The sequence below is a fragment of the Dermacentor andersoni genome, chromosome 9, assembly GCF_023375885.2.
Source record: "Dermacentor andersoni chromosome 9, qqDerAnde1_hic_scaffold, whole genome shotgun sequence".
NCBI lineage: Eukaryota > Metazoa > Arthropoda > Arachnida > Ixodida > Ixodidae > Dermacentor > Dermacentor andersoni.
Window position 1 is genome coordinate 29,502,501 of NC_092822.1, and position 21,598 is coordinate 29,524,098.

General features: G+C 47.9%; 1 protein-coding gene across 2 annotated transcripts in view; it reads right to left on the bottom strand.

Moving 5' to 3' along the window:
• LOC140213287 (calcium-activated chloride channel regulator 1-like) overlaps nt 1–21,598 on the bottom strand; it is a 61,777-nt gene that overhangs the window by 11,863 nt on the left and 28,316 nt on the right. For both annotated transcript variants that reach the window (XM_072284470.1, XM_072284471.1), the window contains exons 7-10: nt 20,726–20,840; nt 15,840–16,067; nt 13,323–13,619; nt 820–1,038 (exon numbers count right to left, since the gene is read on the bottom strand). In XM_072284470.1, the coding sequence (XP_072140571.1) occupies nt 820–1,038; nt 13,323–13,619; nt 15,840–16,067; nt 20,726–20,840 (859 nt within the window). The remainder of the gene's footprint in view (nt 1–819; nt 1,039–13,322; nt 13,620–15,839; nt 16,068–20,725; nt 20,841–21,598) is intronic.

A 21,598-nucleotide genomic window follows, 5' to 3' on the forward strand; every position in this document is an offset into this window, starting at 1 on the left:
TGCCTATCGCGTTTTCACGGACGGCGAATCAAAGGACGACTGACGGTCCCTAAACGAGTACGTTTGAGATCGCCTAACCATTTTCCTTTTCGCAATTTCACACCAAAAAAGGACGATGCGCTTTTGGCCACGGCGTACAGCTGTCGAGCCGTCTCGCAGTGCGGGCCAGATGCTTGTTGCGAATTGAACACGTGTCGTACCGGCAGCTCATGCTTTTGCTAAAGGCATTGAGTAACCGTTGCTTGTAACAAGATATCTGTTGTATATGCTTTGCATAATTCTAACTGCAATTGTCTTTGTTTATGAAAATAAGTTACAATTTATAACCGATGCTTGGTGTCTACCTGGGTGGAGTTGCACATCAGGGCAGGCCGGTTGACGAGGGGCTTATTCAGACTCGTTAATGCCACAGACTATGCGGCTGCGGAGAATGTTTTCAAGTTCCATATGCCTAAGTATCGAGTAAATGTTCGCCCACAACACTGCCACACGGGCGCCTTCACTGAACTTCTGCTGTGGGTCGCCAAACGCACACATGAGCCTGCCATCAGTCCGCCCGTGACGACATTCCCAAACGGAGGTGGAGGCAACTTGCTTTTTTCGTAAGTGTTTCCGCCCCGAGGTGGTGCTCGCACTGCTACATTTTTATTATCTCTGGTAGCAGCTGGACACTACCAACCCCTACTTCCCACCATTCTGTATCATGCGGAGAAGTGAACGCTTCATGGCAGGGTCATGCGGCGAAGGCGATCATCGAGGGGTGCGTGAATCATACGGGGAAAACTTAAGATAAGGAATGCTCTCGGAAGTTCACCTTACCTTTACGGGCTCCGGTAGGACTATCCTCGTTGTGTCGCCGTAGGGAACACCCTTACAAACAGCGCATTTCTGTCCACTAGGGTCCGTAAGCTCTACTTTCAGTGATCGTTTGGCTGAACCAGCAAGTCTAATGGAGATGACTGTGTTCTTTGCGAAACTGTCATGAATGGTGAAATTCTCCTTCATCCCCGTGCTGAAGTTCCTTTCAATTTGCAAAACCTGCATCGAGACAAGGACGCTGCGGTAATTTTGAGACTTCACTTCCCAACGCACTGAGCATTCAGCTATCCATGTTGGGCATATTTATAGAAAAGAGGAACATGTATACCAGGCAACGAAAAGAGGCAGATAACGCAAATTAGAGAAGAAAAACACCACCCGTCAATATGGAAGGCGTCGTACTCCACCCAAGGTGCATATTGAAGAAACCAGACGTTTTCCGCCAACGTTACCAAAGGCCAGTTCATCAAGCTTCTTCGCAGGATCTTCTCATAATAATAAGGCTGCTTCACTTTTCATAGTCATAGCATAGCATGATGCACATATCGACGCGGTTGATCAATAGGTATTGGTAAGCAGCAATGAAGCAAGATTTCGACCGCGTTTTGAAGAGCAATGCAGCCGCTTCGTCCTAGACACTGAAAAAAACGTGTGTGCTGGCGTTTTCAGCGAATACGCGATTTTCATACAGCCCAGAAAAAAATATTCACTGTTAGAATAAATGTAAGCAAACACTTATTCAGTCAGGAACTAAATGAAACGTATAGTAGCATAATCATACTTTTCTAAAAGGTGTTAGTTTGAAACTTCTGCTTGACCCTGTTGGTCTAAAGCTCAAGACTGACATCGTTAAATCCATTATCATGTTGTAGTTGCAATGAAGAACGAGAGACTGGCACAGGATGAGTCACGCAAGCTAACATTTCATTGGGTAAACATGTTCCCAGAACAACAAGTACCGCCCAATTGCATTGATAGCAGAGAGCACATTCGTCGGTTATCGAGAATTGATATTCGAGTCAAGCACGTCAGCTACATCTAGCTGACTCATCGTACATTCCAGAGCAAGCACTGCTGCTCGCGAAGGGTATTTAATGTACGCGTCTATTTGCATTGCGCTTGCTACCTAATTGTAAACAAGGTTCCCGTGCTACAGTATCGGCGATAAAATTACGACAATTGAAAGGGTGTTTGGTATCGGTCGAGAACACTCAAACAGTGGTTAGTCGGCGAAAAGCAGAAGCAAGGTTTGAGTACGGGCTAGTTGGTATTCCATGGTATCAATCGTCCCTTACAGCGCATACACAGACGGAGGACAAAAAGGACGACGTAGACGAGCGCTGACTTCCAACTGATTTTTATTTTCAGAAACAAACGTATATACCCTGAAACACCAAGACAAGAACGCCCTCTACAAACAGCAACCCGACATGAGAATTCTTTCAGAATTTATTACCTAAAATGAACGAGAGCGCATGTGCGACCTCAGGAAAACCAGTTCTTTGTCTGTTAGTGCGATTGATGGCTTACTAACCGAGTCGCCATCGGCAATCACTGCTGCTTCAATGATAATTCTGGTACTTTCATTGGAATGCCTAGCTAAGATAGTCGTCTCCTCAAAAATTGGGACGCAGCCGCATTGTGCGCAGTGAACACCTAGGAAGCCTTCCCGCCCTTAGCGCACTTTATTGCTGTGTTCTTGTAGCCTAACGTTAAGACATCTACCAGTCTGTCCTATATAAGACCTACCGCATTTCAGGGGTATCTTATACACTACACTTTTCGAACAATCTGTAAACTTCTTCCTATGATTAATGCTGCAAATACTACGTACGCGTATTAATGCGTACGCGTATTAATGTACGTGTATTAATGCACCACTTCTAAAAAGCATCATCACGATGCCGCAAACACAGCATGAAAGAGAAAACGTACGCGTAATGAAGGTAGCTACTTAAGTGGGAACAATTACGAGTCAGCATCAAAGACGAATAGTTTTGTAACATACGGTTTACAGATGGCATTGTCTTGTTCAGCAGCGGCGAAGATGAATTCTAAAGATTGACTGAATACCTTAGCCTAGAAAGTGCTAGTGTTGAATATGGCGTGTTTGTCACGTACCAATATGCAGTAGACAATGGCAATGTACAATAAGATTGCAAGAAAACAAGAATTCATGGTTGGTCGTCAGCCTCTAGAATCTTTGAAAGGGTGCATTTATATAGGGAAATCACAGGGGACCTTGATCTCGAGAAGAAAATTTCGAGGAGGATAAAGGTGGTTTGGAGTCCATAAGGCAGGCATTACCCAATCTTTACTGGCAGCTTACTGGTATACTGGTAAAGAAAACTGTAAAATAATTTATATGTAGAGGTTCTAGCATGGGGATCGGAAATTTCAAGGTTAACAAAGAAGCTCGAAAACAAGTTTGGGACCGTGCAGAGAGCGATTGTAGGAAAAATGTTAAGAAAAACGTTAAGAGACAGACAGATTGCGGTCGCGATGCAAGAGCAAGCAGAGGTGGCCGATATTCTGGGTGACATTAGGAGAAAGAAATGAAGCAGCGCAGGCCTTGTAGTGCGTAAGGCAGATAACCGGTAGTCTATTAGAGCCACTGAATGTGTGCTCTGATGAAGTGAGAGAGAGAGAGAAAACTATTTGGTCCATTACGGGTTTAGCGTTCGGTCTTCGTCTTCATCGCTGCAGACGATTGACCTTCTTAGCAGGGTTGGGCCGCTATTCCAGGGCTCCACTGAGCCGCGCTGCTTCGCTTGCGTGCTGCACCATTGCCCTTTGGGCGGCGAGCTCGCAGCTGGTGGGCCGGCTCTCCCACTGCTCCGCACTCGGGGTTTTGTGTTGGTGGAATGTGTAGTTACGTTTAAACTCCCAGGTTATATGGTAAAGCGTGGGGGTTGCCCGCAGCACGGGCAAGTGTTCCTAAATTGTGTAGGATACATCTTGCTTAGTATATGTAAGTTAGAGAAGGTTCCCGTTTGCAGCCTCCACCAAATAGCTGCTTCTTGCTGTGTTAAGGCTTTGTGTGGCGGTGAGTATCTAATTCTATCGCCTCTGCGGTAATTCAGTAACTCTGAATAGCCGATCTCCACGGTGAAGTGCTGTCCCAGGGCGTGTGGCCGCTCGACTCGGTACGTGATCTCGCGAGCCAAGCTGTCTACCCTTTCATTTCCTTCTATCCCCGTGTGGGCCGGAATCCAGATTAGTTTGAGGGTTGCGGTGTGCCTGAGGTGCTCTGCCTTACGGAGGATAGCTAAGGCAGCCCTGCAGATTCTACGCTTTGTGTAGTTCCTGCATGTCTCTTTTGAATCGGTTAAAATGACCATTGATTTGTCTTTTCGATAGCCCTCAGCCGCTGCCAGCGCAACAGCGACTTCCTCCGCTTCCCCTATCCTGTCGCTACGTGTAGTTGCGCAGGTGATTAGCTTGCGTGCGTTGTCAACCACTACCGAAGCTGCCTTAATGTAATTTGTGTGTTTATTCCATGGATACAGTGTTGCATCCGTGAGAAAATTTGCAGGCACAACTTGAATCAAGAAGTGCAAGATGGGCATTCGGAGATCACTGGGAGAGGTCTTCGTCCAGCATTGGTCATAAAATAGGCTGATGGCGATGATAATGACGACTACTACCTACAAAATGAGTGAAATTCGCCTATATTTTGAGGGAGAAACGTGTTATTGATAGTTATATTAAACCTACAACTTCCAGGACAGAAGCACATTGCTCTATTAGACTAAGATCCCACGTATGCTTCTCTTGTCCCAAAGCAGCATTTTGAAACGTCTGGCGTGTGTGCCCTGTACCAATTCATTATGTCACGTAGCGTACAGAAAACTCGTTTAGACGCTTTGTTGGCTGCAGCACGTTTGGGATCAACTCATATTTTTTAGATTCCACTGCCTTCGAGATAAACCCACATTTTTTGGTCAGATTGTTATATAGTTTCATACTAAAATAACGAGTGGGAAATCTGGCGCGGCGATTGTGCAACTATCATAGGAATGATGGGAATTACAGGCTGCGGATTGGTATTCTGTTGATTGGCGAACTGGTCAACACGTATATTCTTTTGGCAGTTTTGGTTTCGCTGTAAGCGCAGTTGCTATAACCCGCAGTGGGACAGTACATTGCAAAGCTCTCTGCCTTTGTTCTGTTGCTCGAAGTGACGATAGCGCGCTGGGCTGGCGGTTGGGCCGATGTTTGTGTCGCGACGTGGTGACGAAGCCCTGACAGGAATGCGATGGCATCGTAAACGCTGATGGAACGTGTTTTCATGGTTCTGGCCTTGGTTTGATGAGCGTGTTAGTTAGGCGCCGTGGCTTTACCTGCTTTATCAAACTTCAGAAGAGCAAAAAGAAGGTACTACTGTTACAAGCACGATACTACCTACGTGTTCTATGCTTAGAACCTTTAAAGCACTTAGAAAACGTGACGTGCCTACTAATAAGCTACTAATAATAAATTGCGTCGCAATCCTACATCTAGTGATGCTTTCTCATGGGAAGACTGATCGGGCTGGCGTACGTTTACCGGTCTGCCGGTTATATACCTTACGCATTATATGGTCTGCCCAGCTCGATTATGTTCTCTTGATATCAAATAGAATATCACCTTTCCCCGTTTGCTCACTGATCGACAATGCTTTCTTCCTGTTTCTTACCGTTCCACGTAACCTATTTCGTTCTGTCGTTTTTAACGTGGTCAGTATGCAACTTACTGCTTTGCTACAGCCGTTTGGATTGTCACACATGCTCATATTTCCAACACGAGCCTCAAAGCTGTAAAGTTTAGCTGCGCACATGTACTTGGTCTTTAATAAACTGCCCGGGATTTTTTCCTACTGGTTATGCAGAGTGCAATGGGAGGACCACTGACTGCTTGCATAACGCATTTTTGTTTGACGCATAACGCATTGTGCTTGACATAGTGAGTGAAATCTGCCCATGACACTATCACAATAAAATCCCCACAATGAACGTTGCCGCCTGCGAGGAGTAACGGTGTGGCAAGCGGAACCACAGGATATTTTAATTATTGAAATGCTTTTAGGTCCCGTTGTCGGCGATATTCAAGTGACTTTGAGCCCAAAGGTAGAGGCGTTATCTTGGCACTCGGAGGAGAACAGCCGAGCATCGTTGCGAGAACAAAACGAGACCATTCGGGCAACCAGTCAACAACTTGAGAAATTGCCGTCTCTGGCCCCCAACCCTTTGTACGAGGACCGCATTATATATCTTAGTTACTTCCCAAACAAGTTACAAGAAATATTGCTTCCGAGTTCTTCCTAATGTTTCTTCACAATATCACTGAAGATCTAACTTCTATGTCGCTGAAATTCAATTTGTCCTTTCCTATAACGACGTTCAAAATGGGGGGACATATAGGGCTTCAGCCTGGCGACGTGAACAACATCGCTGGTGACGTTGGAAGGCACTGAAGGCTGACCGACTGGGGCGATCTCGTATGTCACGTCGGACAGTTGGCGTAAGATCTGGTACGGTCCAGAATAACGGGAAAGTAGTTTTTCCGACAAGCCGATGCGACGTGAAGGCGTCCAGAGGAGGACAAGGGAACCAGGTGAAAGATGGGAGTCTCGGTGCCGAAGGTCGTAGCGTCGCTTTTGAGAAGCTTGCGAGACTGTGAGGCGATGACGGGCGACTTCTCGGGCCTGGGCGGCTAAGTCAATAGCATCGCGAGCGTAATTAGTGCTGGGTGATTGTACTGCGGAAGGTAGCAACGTGTCAAAGGGCAAGGTGGGGTCGCGGCCATACAACAGATAAAATGGTGAAAATCCGGCAGTATCGTGACGGGACGAGTTGTATGCGAAAGTGATGTATGGTAAAGCGACGTCCCAGTCGCGGTGATCGTCGGAAACGTACATGGCCAGCATTTCAGTTAGCGTGCGGTTGAGTCGCTCGGTGAGGCCTTTCGTTTGAGGGTGGTACGCGGTAGCAATCTGGTGTTCTGTAGAACAGGAGCGGAGCAGATCATCGACGACCTTCGATAGAAAGTAGCGGCCGCGATCCGTCAGCAACTGGTGAGGGGCGCCGTGGTGCAGGATGACATCGTATAGTAAGAAGTCGGCGACATCTGTAGCGCAGCTGGTTGGTAGCGCTCGTGCAATGGCATATCTCGTGGCATAATCGGTTTCTACAGCAATCCATTTGTTTCCTTTGATGGAAATTGGAAAGGGGCCAAGGAGGTCTAGGCCCACACGGAAGAAGGGCTCTGTAGGGATGTCAATTGGTTGCAGCAAACCAGCGGGAGGCATAGCAGGCGTCTTCCGGCGCTGACACAGGTCGCAAGAAGCGACATAACGGCGCACAGAGCGATAAATGCCGGGCCAGAAGAAGCGTTGCCGCAGGCGGTCGTATGTTCGAGTGATGCAAAGATGTCCAGCAGTAGGAGCGTCGTGAAGTTGCTGGAGCACGGCTAGTCGAAGGTGCTTGGAAACGACTAGGAGGAGCTCCGGGCCGTCAGGACGAACGCTACGACGGTATAATGTTCCATCGCGCAAGGTGAACATCCGGAGGGACGGGTCATTGGGCGAGGAGCTTCGGCGTTCCATGAGCGTTCGAAGAACAGGATCTTTGCGCTGCTCGTCGCCAATATGGAGGAAGCCGGAGAGGTATAGAACACTGATGTCCGAGTCTGCATCGGTATCGTCCGATTGATCCACTGGATTGCGGGACAGGCAGTCAGCGTCTTTATGCAGGCGCCCTGACTTCCACATAATAGAAAATGTATATTCTTGTAGACGCAAGGCCCAACGTGCAAGTCGTCCAGTTGGGTCCTTCAAAGAGGAGAGCCAGCAGAGGGCATGATGATCGGTTACGACACAGAAGCTCCGACCGAAAAGGTACGGCCGAAATTTCGCAACCACCCATACGAGCGCGAGACATTCTCTCTCAGTGATGGAGTAATTTCGCTCGGGCGTGGAAAGAAGGCGGCTAGCGTAAACGATGACACGGTCTTGGCCCTGTTGACGCTGAGCGAGGACAGCGCCGATGCCATGACTACTCGCGTCAGTTCGTACTTCAGTGGGCGCAGAAGGGTCAAAGTGTGACAGAATTGGGGAAGTTGTAAGCCGCTCAATCAGGGTGGAGAACGCTTTCTCCTGCAGTGGTCCCCAAGAGAAAGAGACGTCTTTCTTAAGGTCAGTGAGAGGGTGAGCTATGTCGGCAAAATTTTTCACAAAACGTCGGAAATAAGAGCATAAGCCCAGAAAACTACGGACATCGTTTGTTGAACAAGGTACAGGAAAATTTCGCACGGCGTGAACTTTCTGTGGATCAGGTTGGATACCGGCGGCGTTTACGAGATGGCCGAGCATGTTAATTTCACGGCGACCGAAATGGCACTTGGAGGAGTTTAGCTGAAGGCCAGCCCTGCGAAACACGGAGAGTATGGTTGTGAGACGCCGCAGATGGCTCTCAAAGTTCGGCGAAAACACAATCACATCGTCGAGGTAACAGAGGCATGTAGACCACTTCAAGCCGCGCAAGAGAGAGTCCATCATGCGCTCGAATGTAGCTGGCGCATTGCATAATCTAAAGGGCATGACTTTAAATTGGTACAGACCATCCGGTGTGACGAAGGCGGTTTTCTCGCGGTCCATCTCATCGACGCTAATCTGCAAATAGCCGGAGTGAAGGTCAATTGATGAATAATATTGGGATCCGTGAAGGCAGTCAAGAGCGTCATCAATGCGAGGCAGGGGATAAACATCCTTCTTTGTTATTCTGTCGAGGTGACGGTAGTCAACGCAGAAGCGCCACGAGTTGTCTTTCTTCTTTACTAAGACAACTGGTGATGCCCACGGGCTACTTGAAGGTTCAATGATGTCCTTGTCCATCATCCTGTCTACCTCTTTTTGTATGATGGCCCTTTCTGTTGCGGAGACACGATATGGCCGCCTATGAATGGGGCTGGCGTCACCGGTGTTGATGCGATGCGTGACAACAGATGTCTGGGCAAGTGGACGGTCGTTCAAATCAAAGATGTCCCGATAAGATGACAGGACGTGAAGAAGAGCTGCTGTTTGCTCGGAAGGAAGGTCTGGGGCGATCATCTTAGAAACATCGTCCGTAGGCGTCGAGGACGGAGCAGTGGGTGACAAAGTTCCGTTGGTACTGAGGAAGGATTGAGAGGTCAAAGAAGAAACCTAAAATTATTCCAAAGTAGTGATATGCGCTATGGCGATACCGTGTGGCAGCACATGCGACGAAAATCCAAAATTGAGGATGGGCACACGAGTGCAGTTTTCGCGGATCCGGACTAAGGTGCTCGGCAGGGCAATATTGCGCGACAAAACCACGTCAGTAAGCGGCGACACGACGTACTCGCCATCAGGTACGGGAGGACAGGGCGTCAGGAGGACATTTGGAGCCGCTTGTCGAGACAGCCTTGCAAACTCAGCTGAACATAAGCTGTGTGAAGCGCAAGTTGTTGCGTCGGCAGGAAGCGGCAGATCCAACTGTACAACACCTGCGGAGCAGTCAATTTGGGCAGAGTGTTTGGAAAGGAAGTCGAGGCCGAGAATTAGGTCGTGCGGACAGTGTTCAAGGACGATAAATAGAACAACGGTATAATGGCCCTCAATGGTCACACGTGCTGTGCACATTCCAAGGACAGGTGAAGTACTCCCATCGGCGAATTGCACAGTGCCCAGTACGGCGGGTGTCAGAACCTTCTTGAGCCTTCGGCGGAGAACAGCGCTCATAACTGAAAGCTGCGCTCCTGTTTCAACGAGATCTCACAGGAACGCCATCAACTTCAATGTCCAGTAGGTTTCCACATGTAGGCAGGGTCAACAGAGGATTTGTGGGCTGGGTCTAGTTGCAGCTTCACCTCCGGGAGCTGCACCGCCTAGTTTCCCGAAGCGAAGCGACCGGTTGCAGGAGGGGACGAAGAGCGGTGAACGAGAGGCGAACGGGACCTACGACCTTGCGGAGCGGGGAGCGGCTAGATCTTGGTGGAGCACTGTCGGCGTTGATGTTCCTAGACGGCGTATAGGGCGAGAAAGTACGATTCTCTGGTACTTGGCGGTAGTGACTCGGAGACGACCACCGAGGGGGCGACGACCAATGGTTACGGCAATGACGGGCGATGTGTCCAATACCGGAACAATTAAAGCAGATGGGTTTATCATCCGCTGTGCGCCAGTCAGCTGGGTTGCGACGGCGTGGCAGAAAGCTTTGCGTCTGGGAGCGAGCGGCCGGAGAGATCTGGTAGGTGTTTGTATGGCGGACCGAGCAGAGAGATGGAATGCCCAAACTTGCTATTTCCTCCCGAACGACCGCTTGTATGAGGGAGATAGCGGGCACGCTTTCCCGACAGTCGGGACGAACTGGAGCCGGAGCCATGGCCTCAAGCTCACGGCGAACGATGCGCGTGATATCTTCCGTTCCTGCGGGCTGAACGAACCGCGGCGGGTCTTGGCAAGAAGATGTCGCGGCAGTATTGAGCAGCCGGTCGAAAGTTTGAGCGACCCGGCGGCCCTTCGCTTGTTCGAAGCGCCGGCACTCCTTTACAATTGCATTCACAGTGGCACAATCCTTACACATTAGGAGATTGAAGGCACCGTCTGCAATACCTTTCAGTATGTGAACAATCTTGTCTGCCTCGGTCATGTTCTCATCAGCCTTGCGACAGAGGGCCAGCACATCCTGTATGTACATGACATAGGATTCTGTGGACGTCTGAGCGCGGCACGCAAGTTCTTTTTTCGCTGCCAGCTGACGACCGACAGGTCTGCCAAACAGGTCTCGCATTTTTTCTTTGCAGACATCCCAGCTCGTTAGGTCAGCTTCGTGTGTGTCGTACCATTGCTTCGCAGTTCCTCTTAGATAAAATATCACGTTTGCAAGCATCATTGTTGGATTCCACCTGTTGTTGTCGCACACTCGCTCGTACATCGCAAGCCAGTTCTCGACGTCGGCGTTGTCCGTGCCACAAAATGTCCCTGGGTCCCGCGGGTGAGTGAGGATGACCGTTGGCACTGGCTGCTGAGGCATTGTCGCTTGTGTCGGTTGATTTGCCATTGTGGCGGCAGGTAGATCACGTCCGCTGCGAAGTTACGTGATTGTACCCCGCACCTTCCACCAAAATGTTGCAGGAAGAAAGCAGGCCCACGAGTGTAAAATAATGTATATTTACAACTGAGGTTAATGGCGTTCAGGCAACTGCCAGACTTCGTCTTCCTCTCGTCCAATCCAACTTCTTCCTTCCCTTCACCGTAACAATATTTTCATTCGCAGTTAGCAAAAGCGGCTGTCCTGTCCACAGTAGAAATGATTTAAATGGCTTCACTCCCATGACCATTACAACATTACCAACGCCGGGGGATTGTAGTCGTCAAAATAGAATACAAGTGACAGGTAAATCAGTAAGTTGATAAATGGCAAGAAGGCAGAAGCTTGCAGAAGATCTCAGGAAAAAAAAAAACTTTTTGAACAGCTTGGTCAGGGGGCCGTGCTATGGTTTCAAAGTATCTTAAAAATCACCCAATATGTGAACAGAGGCCGACAAAACTCCAGGCATTTTTGGGAACGGTGAATCCACTGCAAATCTCAGGACAGTACTAGCCTAAATATAGAAGACTTAAAGATAAAAAAACATAAATTCGGTAGCCAAAATTCTGGACAAATAAATTGGCTGTTGAATGAATTCAGCCGAAACCCGATGGTGCGAAATAAGGCGAGAATGTCGGCAAGTGTTGTAGATAGGTCAAGTAGGTCCTGTGGCCGACGCCAGCGCCCGGCAACTGTCAGGCGACTGTATATATAAGCAGGTGCGTGGTCGTCAGTCGTTACAGAGTGATTCGGGTATAAAATTTTGGACGCCGACTCCATCACTATAAATAGAATGCGCTCTACGGTCATTCTTCGACGCCTTGTACCGATTCTCGCGCCATGACGATGCAAACAAATTGTATCACGTGCCAATTGTCACCTTTCTCGAACTGCCAAGGTTCTTTACCCACTGTAGTTGCTTAGTGGATGTAGGGTTGGGCTGCTAAGCACGAGGTCGCGAAATCGAATCCTAGCCGCGGCAGCCGTATTTTGATGGGGGTGAAATGGGAAAATTTCCGTGTATTTAGGTTTAGGTTAAAGAACCCCAGCTAGTCTAAATTATAACTGAATCCCGCACTACCGCGTGCCTCATAATCAGATCGTGGTTTTAGCACGTAAGACCCCAAATGTATTATTTACCATTCCTTAAGGATGTCTTTGGGAGTCGCACAACTCTTGAATACAAGTGTCAGGAGTTGCGCACGAGGTTTTAATGCGGGTAGCCATCTTGGCGTTCCATATCTGCTAGTCTACATTGCGGCTATATTATATAGGCGGAACGGAAACATGGTAGCCAATATGGAGAACAGACAAATCCCACATATATTAATGCACATTAATCTTAAATAGTGACCTTCTTTCACGCACATGGATAAACGTGACAGGACAGTACTTTCACAACTAACTGGAAGTACCGTATATGCAGTGCCCAAAGGTGTGCCTGGCACGGTGGCCCAGTAAATTGGACGTAATATTGTGAGCAGCTTCGGCCATAGCATGTTAACGCACGACCACACAGAGACAGTTTGTACAATTCTTGTGTGGTGCCTTTTGCCTCAAGGTGCAAAACCAACTTATTCATGTATCCATCCAAATAGTTATGCACATCTCGATTTGGAGCTCTGCGGTAACCCATGGGTGCGGAGACCAAAGTCGCTAGGGAAATAATTGGGGGCACCTTAAGGAAATCAGTAAGTCAAAATCAAAATTCGCCCACAACGGCGTCTCTCTTAGACCTTGATCGATCAGACAGTTATCGAAACAAAAGGTCTACCTATTTTCACCCAACAAAATAAAACAAATACGAAGCCATTGAAGCCGACCACTGGATTCAGCTGCGCAAAATTGAGATCATGGGGCTCTGTATAACTAATAATAACAAGCAAACATTCGTAATCCATCGCCTCTAAACCCTGACAGTGCGACTGGCGAGTACTGGGGCTAAGTTTTAGAGACCATATACAAGTGCCCAGCATGACAGAGCCTTTCTCGAAACACCTAAAGCGCCAAAAATTGGAAACGGATCTACGGAATAGCGCCGAATGGTCTGGAAGACTTTGCTGATGAAGTGTCATTATAGAAAAATAATGCATAAGCGTCAGTCGGGAATTAACGAGCAAAACAGTGCATGACGGCAACTTGATAAATTTGAAGCAGATGGCGCCTGCTTCCGTGACTCCGTCATGTTTAATATCGTTCATGACTAGTCGTCTGCCCGCCTAGTTCATATGGAGCTAGACGAGTTCGGAATTATTGACTGCAGAACAGTTTTCTGTTGAGCCATCCGTCGTGTGGATACGCCATAAGAAAGCTCTATGGGAACTAAGACAATGATTAGTCGCCAAAAAAAAAAAAACCGAGCGGCAAGAAAGGTAGCGGCAAATGTGTTAAAATGGCAACACTTAAACTTACCGTGACGGGCCATTGGGGTTCAATTTCGGATGCACTGGCTGTCACAAACGCAACGCCCATGTTTACGCCATTGAATGGTTGGCCGTCTGGGAAACAGAACGATTGACCCATCGTTGCAGCTGCCAAAACTTCAAGCTTTTCGTCAGCTTCTCTTCCAATCGCAAATGAGCTCACTTCGATGAGGGACTTCACCAGGTTTTGCATGACGCTCGCCACATAAGGGTTCCGGTTCTCTCGGCCGTCGGTTATCAGGAGAATGATGGAGCCATAGGGAGGATCAAACGGTGCATCGAGCAACTGCATGTGAAGGATATCATTCGCTGTACTGAGTAATTGCATGTAATTGATACAACCTCACTAACTCATAATGAGAAGCAACAGTAATGCCAGTGTCGAGCCCTCTGTGCAGAGGAAATATGAAGGTATTCAAGTAATGGAAAAGGGAAGGCTCTTAAAACTGTGTACACATATACTCAAATCTGCAATTGTAAGAGATCAACAATTGGATTAAGAACAAAAGTCTCAGATCGGCACCCAATGTTTAAGCAAATGTCTTGGTTTTAACTTTAGCTACATATTGAATTTTTTTCTCCAGGGAGCTTTCACTGCCTTGTAAAGGAAAAAAAAAGTGCTGAGTCCTATGATGAAACCCTTTCTACAAGCAGGTATTTCTTCAAATGAAGTTTCGCAGTCTATTTGCTCTACTCAACATAGCAACGTAACCTGCGGCGCTCAACCTTGTCATTCGTGCATATATGGGTCGCTATGATTTGAAGCTGTTGCAATCTGATTGCATTTTTCGTCATTAGTGCTCAACGATTGGTAAAAAAGATATATTTGTAAAGTTGCAGTTTTGGTCGAGAGGCAAAGCATCGATTACGATAACAAATTAGTGCACAACTATACGAAGTGATGAAAGTAGTTTTATCGGTCGTATAAACTTGTAAACATAGGCATACTAACTAAACTAACGAACATGGTGTCACGCACCAAACAAGCAAGCATGAACAAGCGCGGCAGCAGCTTTGGGCAAGTTGACATTCGTGGTGCCTCTAGCGTCAACGCAAACTAAGACGACAAAACACGGCGGGTGGCGGACTCTGCCCTCGTCGCTGATGGCTTTCAAGATACAGCAGCCTCGGCCGCCAGGAATAGAATGCGCCCCGCCCTCCGCCACCTCCGTACCCTCCGCACGGGGCGGTGCGAAGACCGGAATACGGCGCGCTTCCTCCCCGCTTTCTTCGCTTACGTCCGCATGTTTCAGCCGTGATCGCCGGCTCACCCTCGAATGCTTTCACTCGCACATACAGCGTATGGTGCGCGGCGACGATTTTAACGCCCTTGGAATTTATACGGAACCTCACGACAACGGCGACGGCAAAAGGCGCTTGGAGTGTCCATATAACTGCTATCGCAATGAAACAAAGAAATTAGGCCGCGTTAACTTCGCCTGCATTTAATGAGAGATCGCAAATTTCGCGAAACACTCGCCGCGGTGGTTTAGCGGCTATGGCATTGCGCTGCTAAGCACGAGGTCGCGGGATGAAATCCCGGCCGCGGCGGCGGCATCTGGATTGGGGGCGAAATGAAAAGAGTCCGTATCCCGTGCATTGGGAGCCCGGGAAAGATTTCCGGGTGGTAAAAACTAATCCGGTGGTAAATTAATTGACACCTGCAGACAAATAAAAGTATGTTTGACATCCGCAAACTAGGCGGGAGAGGCGCTGTCTAAACTAACAACACATAACCTTGACTTTGAACAGGTACACTTAAGCCGATTTGGCAAAGCATCGTTTGCGTGAAAGGGAGGGCTCCCTCTTGCGGCCCATGTAAGCTTGCGTCAACTTTCATTTCACTTCACCTCATGGTTTCCAGACTTCAATTAAACACAAGTAATTTCCCCTACGTCATCTCTGGTTTCGTCGTCTTGCTCCCTCACACTTATACATTTATTCTTAGACACTTCGTCTGTTGACTGTTCATGTCATATATGCAACCGTATCAATTATTTGCGCTTACTGACGCAAGCTAACAATCTTCACACCAATAAGAAATGATCATAGCGTTTTTTTTTTTTTCATTTGCAATGCCCCTTAGTGTATACAACTTCGTCAGTAACATAACACTAACCCCCCTCCTAGAGATCATTATTTACGTTGGCTTGAACAAACCTGATTTGTATAAGCTGGTTCCGTGCCATAGATGTAAAATGCTCGTTGCTTTTACACCTTACCCTTAGAATAGGTCTCGAGCAGGAGTTCCCTCGTTCTGTCCGAAATAAACGCGAAGCGAGCATCCTCAAATATTGACCAGACTTAGAAAGCCCGCTCCTCTGTTGGATCTTTCCAGACAGGCAGGACCAACGCGAAGCATCGGCGACTGGCTCAGCTATCGTTCGTATCGCAACCAGCCGTTTGTATCTCGATCTTGGCCAGAGAGACGGAAGCGAGCGCAGATAAACACTGCCGCCTCAAGCTCAGAACGCTATACTAAGCAAATGAGGAGGAAAAGACATACCTCCCGTGCCAGTTCAAGTCCGCACCCAATGCACGTCAAACCTTCAGGTTCCAGAGCATTCACTTTGTTAATAAACCCTTGCCGGGTGGTCGAATTGACGATGTCCATATTGTGGGCAACTGTGGCATTTGTGGAGAATGTTACAATAGCCAGTCTCCTCAAGCCATCAGGTATAGCTTGTATGTAGTGCCTGGCAGCTTCTTTCAAGAAATCAAGGCGATTCCATTCCTGCGATATGAAAACATCATCATCATCATTACCATGATCACCAGCAGCAGCAGCCGGCTAATTTAATTTCTACGACAGAAAGAAGGCCTCTTCTAACAATCTCTAGTTTACCCTCCCTGTAGAAACTATGCCTTATAGACTTTTTTAGTCTTGGCCAACTCTTGGCACTGAAGAATCATGCAACATCAAGTAATTATCAGTTTGGTGGTAACGGGCTATACTTTTTGCCGGAAAAGCTTTTGAGGTAGCACTGGAATCGATGCACTTAGAATAATTACTGTCTGCAAGTCGGATCGGATTGGGTTGGGAGGACGCCGACGTTAATGTTACGTCTTCGGAATTTTTGGTGCACCCTAAGGCATCCAATACTGTGTGCTCTTCAACGGTTCCTTGCATCTTTCCTAATAACGGCTGCTAACATTTCCACTCCTCGTGCAAGAAACAAGCAATACGTTATTCCTCTATTTCTATACCTCGGCCACTGCGTATTCTTTGCATATAACCTCTATAGACAACGAAGGCCGGACAGAGTAGTCACGATGAGTTCAGTACAACCGGCTCTGCACAATGTATGCGGCTCATACGCATGCGAGAAAAATCATTCTAAGCCGTGCGATTTGCGGAGTCAACTTTCTGAAAGCTAGCACAGCGAAAGCAGAAAGGAAGAGGAACCGCTGTTCAAAAAACAGAGAACCGGAAAATGAGGACACAATGCCTTCAACTGCGGCTATTGGTTGGTGCATTGTAAACACTTGGTGCTTTGAATGCTGCATAGCAAAGGAGCAATATAAACAGAAATATAAGAGGTTGTGCTACTACGTTAAAACACCCAGGAAGTGGCACTCTTGTTTTGAAAGTGTGCGATGAAGCGAAAAAAAGCAGGCGTCCTTATGATTGTCGGATTTTCCTTGCTTGTTAGTTGCATTTGTAACGGCCAGGTCTGGTTGTCGCGAGGGTTAAGTGAGCGGCAACAATTTCTACATTGTGCACGGCGTTGACGGGTCTTTCTCTCTGCCCAATATGAGCCTTATCGAAGACCAAAGGCATAAAATTAACTGTCCACTGAGTAAGAAAGAAAATACATATAGATAATTTTTATTGGGCACAAATATTTCCTTATTAGCCTTGAAAAACCTTTCTCTGAATGCGTTCAAGTTGTATAATGCAGCGTTACTACGTGTGTTCCATGAAATTGCTGCCTATTCAGGTTTTACTGCCATGCAAGCTTTCCACGCTAGATGTTTTATACTGGACGGCAGGTCAAAAAATTTTTTAGAAGAAATCGATAATTTCGTAGGTCCATCGAAAAAACGCAGATATGGGTCTTCATTTATACAGTTTATTCTGCATGGAGACACAAAATTAATAGATATAATCGACCTGAAATATGCTACTGTTTTCCCGTGGATAGGTACGTCCTTTACGAATGTTTTCTTATATTTGACCGCAAACATTTTTCGGTTTTTGCATTATATTGTTATGTGTAGATGGATTACCAGCGCTCATTATTTACAATTACCATCTACGCGATCAATAGAAGCAGCGACTTGTCTAAGAACAACGCGAATGATACGCCAGTAGCCGGATGTTTACGCCACAATGAACAGATCACAAAGTACGTGAGGCACTCGGTGTTGCCGCCTATGCCTCCGCCAACCGCTGTGGCGTCTGCATTGCTGAATGGAGCGCAGCTTAGTCCTGTTTCTCAAATGATAGCCGGCGTGCCACAAAGGGACTGAGCGGAGAGGTGGTCATGGCGAGTGGCAGCGTTGGTTTGGTAGTCTTGGTCCCGTGGGTGTGCTCGGGTAGTCAGCCGGGTTTATCCGTTGGCGGCTTATCCGCCGTCGCCTGCGGGATTGATGAACCACCGGCCCGACGCTTCTTGGGATGGAACTTTCAACTCACACTATGCCCACGTCGTTCCAAGTGCTCTTAAACTCCTACCGGAACTTTTAAGCATGATAAACGTTCAGTTCCCGTTGTCGGCGACCTTCAAGTGACCTTGAGCCAAAAGCCACTGCCGTTATCCGGGCATCTTTGCGAGCACAAAACGGGGTCATTCAGGCAAACAATGAAAACTTGTGAAAATGCTGTCTCTGGCCCCCGACCCTTGGTACAGGGCCTATCCCATAGGCTAGTTACTTCCCAAGCAATTACGATTAAACGTTGCTTTCGAGCTCTTCCAAATGTTTGTTCACAGTATCACTCAAGCAGAAACTTCTAGTGCGGTGAAGCATTATTTGTCATTTCCAATAGCGACGTCCAAAAGGTGATACAGGGCACTTGATTGCCATCTTTTGACGCGGCGACGTGAGAGCTTGTGCGGCTTTGAACACCAACATTCCGTGAGTTCCGCGGCACGAGTTTTGCGCCGCTTCGAGAGATGGTGCCATGCTGTGTGGCCCCTCCTTCAGTTGCTTTTCTTCTTCTAGCTGGACAGAGTTCTCTGTCTACATGGCGTCTATAGCTGCTTGTCGTGCCGCTTTCAGCCGCTTTTCTTCTAGCTGGGCAGCACCCATGTGGACCAGTGCACAGTGTGGCGTGGTTCGGTACGGTGCGGTGTGGTGTTGTGGCGTGTGCCATTGTGAACATGCACTACACCCATGTTAAGTTTGTCTTTAGTATCATGACCAAGCAATCTGCTTTGCCTGTAGCAATTTCATGCTTACATCACTCACATCTACTCTCAATTACGGGAGAGCCAGCCGTTTTCAAAATCGTTCAATCGCGAGTTTACGGCAAGTCTTCGTATTATTTTTTTTTTTTGTGCATTCTGCAAGCGTAGCGTTTCTCGCGCGTATGGTCATTTGTATTTTCTTTGCTCACTAGTTTATTACTCTTTTACAAGCAAGCGTACATGCTTCCGCAGTGAAATCGGTGAGATTTCAGTCGGAGGGGGCCGTGATGGAATAAAAGTGAGCGCCGGAGGAGGATCGCGCCTCGAGGTGGAGAGGAGGGGCACTTCGGGAAGGTATGGAGAAACGTGCGGTAAAGGGGAGAGGAGAACGGATGCGGAGCGTCGTGGGACTAGTGTGCGACTGGGTTCACCTCCTCTGGCTGTCGCTACGAGCTCTGTGTTCGCTACGGTCGAAGCAGGTTCGTATCACGATCAAGAGGCCGAGCGCAAACAAAGCAGCAATGCAAGCAGCGTCAGGGCCAGCCTGAGTCGACGGACCTCGAAGTCGTCGGCAAGCGCCGAGCAGGAGCTCAAAAAGACCGGCAAAGGGGCGCTGGCTTGGCGTGCCCAGTAAACACCCGACAAACGTGTAAGGTTACTTGTGACAATGCAGGTGTGTCAGGCAAGGCCGCATAGCTTAGAAACTCGGGAATGGCACCTATATACGCTTGCGCATTACTCGCTTTCACGATGTGAAACGTCCCAATTTTTTTTTCTGCAGTGGACGAGCATGAACTTTTTCGACCTTTTTCGACCGGGTCATGGGAAATCGGCCCTCAACGCGTGATACGGAAGCGTCAATTCCTAGCCGCTGAGTGCATGGCATGTATGGGAGAGCGTACATCGGAGAAGTATACTGGCAGGCTCCCCCCGAATGCCGAGCCCCGAGCTCCTCGGCCCTAGCGCAGACCTGGTCAAACCATACCCATCCAGCTAGAGCCCTGCGCACAGCCTGGTTGCACCTGGGCTTTCGGGTAAGCCCGAGCTCGTTCAGTGCTCTAGCCGGAAATATATATTGACTCTAGCTATTGATATACAGCTCAAATACTTTATGAAACATAGAACCGTAAACGGACACAGAAGGAAAATACTACATCATTTCAATCGTAATGAACTTGGCTTGAAAACTGTTTTCATTAATTTCCTAATGAAAGTTCGATTACATTAGAAGGTAAAGAAGAAAGGACGCCATAGTGACGTCACGTATTTCAAAGTGAATTTTCGTGCTTACGCCATGTTGGTTCAGCAAAAGTTCCTGAACATCAACATGCCTGATAGTTGGCGTTCTTAGAACACAATGTAATCGATCTTTATCGCCTAGGTATTACGTAGGCCCTAGAAAACGCCGTCAAGATCCATGACATCACAGCGAGCTGGTGCGGGAAATACAAGGAAGCGTCGCCGCCCGCTTTTTCTGATCGCGTTTTTTCTGGTTTACTAAGCGTGTTATCGTGGTAGGGGTGACGTTTTCAATAGGGTAATTCTCAAATGACAATTTAGTGATGCAGAAGAATTTATTTTTCTCTTTAGTGTTCCCGTAAGCTAACACTCTACACAGTTACATTTTCACTGGCTACGCATTAAGGTAACCTAATTACTTTATTCAGTAACATGCAGACGTCTGTTGTCATGCTTGCACTTCTTTTTGAGCAGTTCCTACACGTCTTGCCGTAAGCAGTGCGTCCACGTGCCTTCCTCGCACACCCCGTGCTGACGTCACAGTTGAGCGTGCAGGAACGCAGGGATGAGCGCCGACAGTAATACAGCCTCGCAAAGGCACGCACGGCACCGTTCTCGGAAGCGCAAGACGTCGAGTCTGTGTGCGTCTAGCACATTTCTGAACGGGATATGCTGTGTCAGCATGCTGCAGTGTGCGCTCATTCGTGCTCGCTTCGTACGTCGGCCATTGTCGTTTCACTGCCACTCTTTGCTAAGAGCAAGCAAACGGCGCGAAGAGTGCATATCGAAAGTCTCTGCTTACCCGCATACTACCAGACACATCCAAAGTCAGAACAATTTTTTGAGGTCTGTCTGCCCTTTCTTGCCATTCTTTAAAGGTGACGTTAATGTGCTTGAGCGGGTTTGCCTCTGCTAACCTGGAAGTAAAGTTTGAAAGAGCACGTATCAGCTTGTGCCAGCAAGAACGCAAAACTCGTGATAACACACCGGCGTGGAAGCGTTACAACAGCAGTCAGCGAAGTGCGCGGGAGCTCCAAAATGAATCGTTATTCAAGTCATTGCGTTGTAGAGGTCACGTGTCGTGCCACTCGCAGCGGTGCAGGCGAAGCACAGTAAAGAACATTTTTATTTATTGCGCATTCAAGGGCGCCTTAGTGAGACGGCTCTCTAATTTATTGTGCCTACTTTGTCTGGCAGAATTTGTTGCACCGAAATTCATGGCATATTCCCTGGGGAAACGGAGTGCTACAGGACGTAATGTTGCACATCGTCAACCGCTACTATCGCCTCCCTTGTGGTCAAAATTTCTTGGTTCGCTTACAGCATCTTAATCACTATCCCCTTCACTGACATTTTGATCCTTTCCGTCTTAGATGGTTTTCAAGATGTCGTCGGTCGTCACTTAAGGTTTACATCCTTACGACATCATCTACTGCCACAGATTTGTCAGCCGTCGCACTGTTGTTTCGCTACACGAACAGCGTATGAGTTGAGTTATTTTTGGAGTAGTGCAGCAGGACTACTCTGCTTATTGCCACGGTCGTCAAGTGCGCTGCCGTTAGCGATAACTCAGAGCGCACCTTGGGGACCTCTTCTGAGGGTAGTGGCGCCACCGCTATGTCGCAGTCATTGCAAAGCAACAAATCGTGTCGGCGGGATTGCCTAAATTTCTTCC